The sequence below is a fragment of the Salvia splendens genome, chromosome 22 (genome assembly GCF_004379255.2).
Source record: "Salvia splendens isolate huo1 chromosome 22, SspV2, whole genome shotgun sequence".
NCBI lineage: Eukaryota > Viridiplantae > Streptophyta > Magnoliopsida > Lamiales > Lamiaceae > Salvia > Salvia splendens.
In genome coordinates, this window is record NC_056053.1 from 15,013,674 (window position 1) to 15,020,971 (window position 7,298).

At 35.2% G+C, this 7,298-nt stretch overlaps 2 protein-coding genes across 2 annotated transcripts; one reads left to right on the plus strand and one right to left on the minus strand.

Moving 5' to 3' along the window:
* Positions 1-1,078: 1,078 nt before the first annotated feature.
* On the minus strand, positions 1,079-4,136 carry LOC121785852 (TBC1 domain family member 15-like). Its single transcript, XM_042184319.1, has 12 exons — positions 3,929-4,136; positions 3,759-3,854; positions 3,576-3,679; positions 3,365-3,501; positions 2,901-2,993; positions 2,692-2,814; positions 2,530-2,618; positions 2,340-2,445; positions 2,162-2,259; positions 1,828-2,073; positions 1,369-1,452; positions 1,079-1,299 (listed from the first exon to the last, which is right to left on the minus strand). Exons 1-12 carry the CDS (start codon positions 4,019-4,021, stop codon positions 1,243-1,245), a joined length of 1,326 nt encoding a protein of 441 aa, XP_042040253.1. The 5' UTR covers positions 4,022-4,136; the 3' UTR covers positions 1,079-1,242.
* Positions 4,137-5,427: 1,291 nt separating this feature from the next.
* Positions 5,428-6,692, plus strand: LOC121785853 (early nodulin-like protein 3). The gene is made up of 2 exons (XM_042184320.1): positions 5,428-5,668; positions 6,025-6,692. The coding sequence occupies exons 1-2, from the start codon at positions 5,476-5,478 to the stop codon at positions 6,483-6,485; spliced, it is 654 nt and encodes a 217-aa protein (XP_042040254.1). The 5' UTR covers positions 5,428-5,475; the 3' UTR covers positions 6,486-6,692.
* The last annotated feature ends 606 nt before the right edge of the window (positions 6,693-7,298 follow it).

Here is a 7,298-nt window from a genome sequence, read left to right on the forward strand (position 1 = left end):
TCCTTTTAATGAAAATTGGCAGAAGACCGCTAACTATGGTTTTGACAATGGCAAATGTGCTATCTCGTTTTGTGAGTTTATAAAGAAGAAGAAAGAGGAAGGAGGAAGAAGAAAGAGAGGAAAGAGGAATGAAGGAGGAGGAAAGGGGGTACAAATTTGCTCTCCACCCAATTGATTGGGTGATTTCGTCCGAAAAAATGAGAAAAGGTCAATAGAACCTTGAATTTATTTATAGTTTACGGACAAAGAATAATATTTCAAAAGTATGATACCGCAAATGTGTATCAGCAAAAGTATAGACTTGTAGTTCACTCAATTTAAGAAGTACAAGAGGGAAATAAGGTGAATAGAGATATGAGAGAAACATAGAGAAAATACTACTCCTTCCGTCTCATAGAAATAGACCATTTATGATTGACAGAGTTTTAATATGTAATTGGCAAAGTAAGAGAGAATGAGAAAAAGTAGTTGAAATAGTGTAGTGGATGGTGAGCGCATAAATAATAAACTAAAAGAATGAGGAAAAGGTTGTCATAAATGGATATTGAACTATTTTTATAGGACGGACGATAAAGGAAATATGAGCTTATTTCTATGGATCGAAGGGAGTATAAATAATGTGAAGGTCTTAAGTTTTCGTCCGAAACAAAAAAAAATCAGCTAGTATATTTTACTTAGATTAACTACTAGTTTCAATTATCTAAATCTTTCATATGTTTTGAGTCGTTTGACGTTAAATAGTGTACATATTAAGATCATCTCCAATCATACACTAAATCTCATTTGGTGTAGAAAACTTCTTCAATCATACTGCAAACTTAAATTCATTTTTTCTTTTTTTACGTAATAACACCAAATACTATGTGTATATTGTAGCAACTATAAAAATTTATGAGACATACATATACTAGAAAATGGTGTAAATTTTGGGTTTGGTGTATATAATTGGAGTAAAATTACTTTTTTTTTAAATTATCAAGGGTATCCACCTGCGGGCCTAGTGAATATTCCATGTGCTGATTTATAGATGTAACATATACTTAAAAATACCTTTGAGTTTGATATAAATGGCCTAAATTATAGTTGGAAAATAGTCTAGGTTGAAGATGACCAAGATTTGTTTTGATTTGTTACATGTATATGCATATAATCGGCATTTTTTATACAAAAACTAAGATTAGTGAATCGCCATAGTATACATAAAATATAACAATGGCATTCTTTTCATCCGAGAGTTGTTAATTACTTGGCAAATGCAACAAATAAGCTGAATTTTTGGCCTCCATCACCCGCTTTCACCTGCAAAAAATTATTGTATCAATCAATCTATGCATGAAAGAAGATTGATCAAGTACACTACCTACATACCTTCTTTAGATACTTCTTGTGAAGCTTCACCGCGCCCGCGCACGCCTTCTTAGCATCGATGTTGCCAGTGATGTCGTTTAATATCTAGCAGAGAAAGAATTTGTGATAAACAAACAACAAGTGTTTCTATCATTTATCAAAATGGATGCGCTGTGAGTCTTCTTACGATAAAGATGAAATTTGCCGTATGAGTTTATCTTTTTGGTTATTTTCTAGTTTTAGGTTTAGTTTCAAAATTATTTTGTTTGTGTCAAATTGTATGAGTTTATCTTTTCTTTCCTAATTAAGTAATTGTAGTATTTTTTTTTGTCTATGTATAGGCCTTATTTTTAGGTTTAATGGTAACTTTTTTGGAAAATTTAACAAAATAGAATTAGAAACTTGAGTTTTTCTATCTATTTATCTAGTTTCCCTCATATGTTAAGTCATTCTCGAGAGCGATTCAGCATAAAAACTTACCGTAACAACGTCGTCCAAACCCCGGGCCTCTGCTTGCAACTTGGCACTCTTCTCCTTGAGCACACTGGCCACCAGGAAAACCGATATGGGGAGAGGCGCCACCGCCGTTCCATTTCTCATATTCTCTCTCTCAAATTTCCCACATTGCCTCTTGGACTTGGCCTTCCCTTTGTTTCCGTCTCGTCCCTCCCCTTCGTCCTCGTATGTCGCGAATAGGTCCGGGTCGTACTCGAGAGCCCACATCATCTGTTTTTATCCCAACCAATAAAACCTAGTTAGACTAAACCCTAAATTGCATAAATTAAACAAACAAAGAAAGTCAAGAAAAAATGACCTCCCAAAGGTATAATGAATCAGCAAATGAGAATTCTCGACGAAATAAAACCATAAGCATTCGGACAGCAAAGAGATAATCACCTCCTCCTAGTGTTTCTGCAATCAACAAAAAACACTAATTAGATTTAGTGACTACACAACATATTAATGAAGAAGGCAAGAATTAATTTATTTACCTAAGTGTTGATGGAGTTTAGGATCAATAACTTTTATAACTGTAGCAAGATTACATAGCTGTGACTCCACACCTACTGACTTCTCAGTACATTTAAAATTTCCTCTCTTTAGAGGAATCATAATGTTAGCCAAATTATTCACTAGGAAATCAATTTAAAAAAAATAATAATGAGTAATTAAAAGTTGTACCAATTTTCGCATCACACGTTCAAAGCACCAGAAGGCATCAGCTTCATTATCAAGAAGCATGATTATGGGAGAGCAAAGATCACTCATACCTGCTCACATGGCGAAATAACGAAATTTGGTGGCAAAATAACGATAATCGTTGCGTAGAATGAGTATACCGACCTTGGCAATATCCGACGTCTGCATCATACCATGCGTAGACGGATAAGATGTCCCAAAGTCTAGATAGATTTTCTTCCTTCTCGTAAAACATAAGAGTCCGATCCGTACGGACCACATCAAGACCTACCATTCGTTCTCGATATCAAACCAAGGTATAGATATATTTGACGATCACAAAATTAAATAAGTTGATTAAGACAAGAAGCAACCTATTTGATGTAAGGTAAGTTTCCACTCGATTTCTCTCTTGTCCATAGGGCCATCCTCCAAAGCTTGTTTTTGTAAATCGGGAGGCGAATCGCCTGTTTTTGACAAGATAAAAGGCATAAGTAATTAAGATGCAGAGATTATGATCAATTGATAACTTTCTATAACTGATAACTATGTCAACAACCTATATCATGGATGTCAACACGAAGACATTTGTATGTCAACTAAATGTAGTTGACATACGTATGCCTTCTATTGACATGTAAATATAGATGTTAACAGAAGACATATGTATGTCAACTACATTCAGTTGGCGTACAGATGTCTTCGTGTTGACATCTATAACGCAGGTTGCTGACATAGTTGTCAGTTATCAATTTAAGATAGTTTTCAACCTAACAAGACCCTTAAGATGCAAATATATGTATATGATCTAGGGTTAGGAAAGCAAGTTTTGGCTTACCATAGATTTGGCTGATTGCAATGGGATCTTGAGTAGGTTCACCGATCTCTGTTATAATCGGTGCAGTCACGTACCGTCCACTTCCGATCAAGGAAAACATCTTCTTACACAATTGTTTCAAGATTTCATACTTTACTCTGAAAATAACTCAAAACATTCATGCATATGTATGTAAGAAAGAAAAAAAGATGTACTCAGAAACAAAAGAAACCTTCGACTCTCTCGTGTTTGTTCCCTTTCATCGTACGTGCTATGAGGGTCGAAACTACCCAACAAGAACTCCCATACTTCACCTCGGATCGAGGGGTGCACCCCCTATTTCATTCGTTCGACACCAACAAATCAACATACGACATATATAAACAAACCAATGAAGTAGACATGATCATCGTACCCCATGTTGGATACGTTCGAGTATTTTGCTTATGTCAAGATGGCCTTCCGGGGAGAAAGCAGCATTCCATTTCCGAATGCTTAATGTTTTTCCGGTCTAACACGCATGTTAATGACACAAAAAATACATATAAAACGGAGAGAATAAAGTGAGAGAGAGGAAATGCAAACCTTGATTCTGAACTTGCTTTGTGGAACACTAGCAGCGCATTCAGGGCGCACCTCATAATAAGAATCAGCAGGGATTCCAGGGTCCCTCCACATTGTTCAAAAATGGAAAGAAAATGAAAGAGATAATCCTTTCCTACAAAAAAGGTAAAGTAAAAAAAGAAAAAGAAAAATGAATTTATATGGAAGAAGGGTGAGTAAAAGTTGAAGAGAAAAATGGGTGCAACAAAATGGAGGCCTCCATTTTTGAAACCGAATAACAGGCAATGAGAAAGGTGGCTTTGGAAATGGGTACACCCAAAAATGCCGCCCACTTTTATGCATAATCTTTCATTCTTGCCCAACCACAACAGGGGAAGCTATTATTTTTAGTCATACCTTCCAAATTAATTTAATTTTATACGAGAAATTTTATATACAAACTAAATTTTATGCCATCAATTTTCTTATTTTTTTGAAGAAAGGTTGCGTGACAGTGATATCTTTATAGGAGGAGTACTATTTTTGTTGCTAACTAGTTAGTACTCCTTTTACTAAACGCGTCATTTTCTTTTGTTTATTTTCAAAAATAAATTATTTTTTATTTAAAAGTTTAACTCTCCATGAGTTTAATATATAATATACTGTTTAATGTATTAAGCAAAACGCGCTCAAAAGTAAGGATGATAGTATTGAACTTTAGGCCCCCTTAGGTAGTCAAGTTAAAATTTGTCATATTAGTAATAGATAAGTTATTTACTTTTATGTTAATAAGCTAACATGAGTGATTGGTATGTTAAACAACTAAAATAGATTTTAATTCTAGAGTTGGTATATTAATTTGTATTCAAGTTTAAATTGTACCATTAGTAAATCTCTATCAAATGAAATAGGTGAAAAGTATGAGGACAATAAGGTAATTAGAGTTAGTCATCATAATTAAAATTTTAATATAATTAGGCCACTTATTTAGTGGGTTAATTTAATACATCAAAACAAGGTGGGCCAAAAAAGTAATACGACCGTACGATAATTTAACTTGAATACCAAATATCAAGTAAAGCAAGGATAAATACCAATACCATTATCCTAACGAAACATTACTAGCTACCAAACTGGTATTCTATTTTCTTTGTTAGTAAGAAATTATTTAGGTGATTTTTTTGGCTAGTTATGTCAAACTTCAATTGTTTCAGATTATTAGGGTTGGGCTTGGCCCATCTAGTCATGGGCTCAATTATAACGTAAGCCCTACATTGAAAACAAGTAGGCCCATGTGCATGGCCTTGAGTAGAAGAATCCGATTAAACTTGGCAACATATGAAGATACCATTTTGCAAAGTGGAAGCTAGGTAGAATTGAAGATGTAATCAAGCAAAGCACAAACCAAGTAAATAAAACATTCCAAAAAGCAGCGTTATGCTTTGCACTGCACCCCAAGAAATCAGAAGAGGAATAACAACAAAACTTCAATCCCACTCTACCTCCCATAAAGTTGGCCCATTCTCCTCTACAAAAACCTCACCTCCCAAAATCATTCCACCAACCTTCTAACTCCTTTTAGTTGTAAAATGGCCTCAAGGAACCAACAAGTCGCCCGTGTCCTCAGCCTCGTGAGCGTGTGGCTTCTCTTGCACCAGAGCTCCCACGCGTTCGAGTTCAAAGTGGGAGGCTCGCAAGGCTGGGCAAGTCCCTCCGACCCCAACGCCTCCGTCTACAATCACTGGGCTCAAAACTCCCGATTTCAGATCGGTGACTCATTGCGTGAGTCAAGTCATATACTACCTCCATCTTCTAAAAATAGAAACTATTTCCATTTTGGACCGTCATTTAAAAATAGAAACTTTCTATTCTAGGAAGTGGACCCCACAATCAACTGACTCTATTTCCACTACTTTTTCTCTTCCTCTCTCTTACTTTATTCATTTTTCTCCCTCTCTCTTACTTTATCAATTCTTCTATCTTATTTTACCAATTGTGCATTAAAACTTGTGTCGTTTCAAAAGTTTCTATTTTTTAAAGAAGCAGATAGTATGTTGAAAAACCTAATTCTTGTCCCATATTGACTGGTTAGTAATTTTGTCTCTTCTATATACTGACTCATTCATGTATGAGTGCAGTTTTCGTGTATCCCTCGGATCATGACTCGGTCCTGCGCGTGAGCAAGGAGGACTACGAGAGCTGCAACACGGAGAAGCCCTTCGACAAGTTCACCGACGGCCACACGGTCTACAAGCTCAACGAATCCGGGCCGCATTACTTCATAAGTGGAGTAGCTGAAAATTGCCACAAAAATGAGAAGTTGATAGTTGTTGTGATGGCTGATCGGAGCAAGCATGATTCCAATGGAACTCACTCTCCTTCGCCCTCGCCCTCGCCCACACCCTCGCCACCAGAGGACATGACTCCCCCGTCTCCGGCCCCTGCAGGGGAGGAGTCGCCTCCTCCCCCACCCGGGGAGGAGACCAACCCAACCCCGGCCCCATCCGAGGACTCTCCTCCGCACAAGAATGGGGCGGGATCGGGTGTGGTGGGGAGCATTGCGCTTTTCTTTGCTTCCTCACTGGCATTGGCTCTTTGATGTTTGAGGTTTGGAATTGAATATGTTGTTTTTTTTTTCTTTTTTGGTAAGGTTTGGGGTTTTTGGCTTGTTTTGTTTGGTGGTAGATTCATTGTGTGTTTGATGCACTCTGGGAATAATAAGGCGAGTGTTCGCAATTAATTGGCATATAATTTGTGTATTGTATTGATTTGTACTAATGAAATAAATTCTTGTACACTTTGTAAATTCACTTGATTTCATGCGGTGCATCCCCAATCGGCCGATCTGATTATTAAATATAATAGCTTGCTTGTTTTATTTAAAAGAGTGAACTATCCTATATATTTCCTGATTTTGTCGAAAAATGCGCCAATGTTCCTTAAAAGAATTTTATAATCTTTTTTGGTACAATAAGATTAAAGTAACCCTATACACCAAAAATGTAAATTTTAAATGTTTGAGGGCATTTTAGACTTTAAATACTAGTATACTATTTTTGTATTTTTAGTTACTCCTTAAATACTTGTATACTATTTTTATTTACTTAAAATAATTTATTTTCATTATGAGTTTAAAAATAAATAGTTTAATTATATTTTATTTATTTTTAAAATTAAGTATTAGTAGTATTCATTATAAAACTCAGTCTATATGAAGAAAAAAATAAATTTAATAGTGACTTTTTTTAATAAAAACATTAAAGTGAATTATATAATTTTTTTTGCATGTGATTTATTTTCACTTAAAAAATTTAATTAATTTTTTTTAACTTGAGAAGAAAAAATATTATAGTGAACTATAGTAAATTTTTTACTTAAAAAATGTTACTTAAATATTTAAATGTTACTTTAC

Coding starts and splice junctions, on each gene's coding strand:
- LOC121785852 (XM_042184319.1), bottom strand. CDS start 4,021: ATGTGGAGGGACCCTGGAATCCCTGCTGATTCTTATTATGAGGTGCGC. Junction 3,680..3,758: donor TCGAACGTATCCAACATGGG/GTACGATGATCA, acceptor CGAATGAAATAG/GGGGTGCACCCCTCGATCCG. Junction 1,300..1,368: donor ACAAGAAGTATCTAAAGAAG/GTATGTAGGTAG, acceptor AATTTTTTGCAG/GTGAAAGCGGGTGATGGAGG.
- LOC121785853 (XM_042184320.1), top strand. CDS start 5,476: ATGGCCTCAAGGAACCAACAAGTCGCCCGTGTCCTCAGCCTCGTGAGC. Junction 5,669..6,024: donor TCAGATCGGTGACTCATTGC/GTGAGTCAAGTC, acceptor GTATGAGTGCAG/TTTTCGTGTATCCCTCGGAT.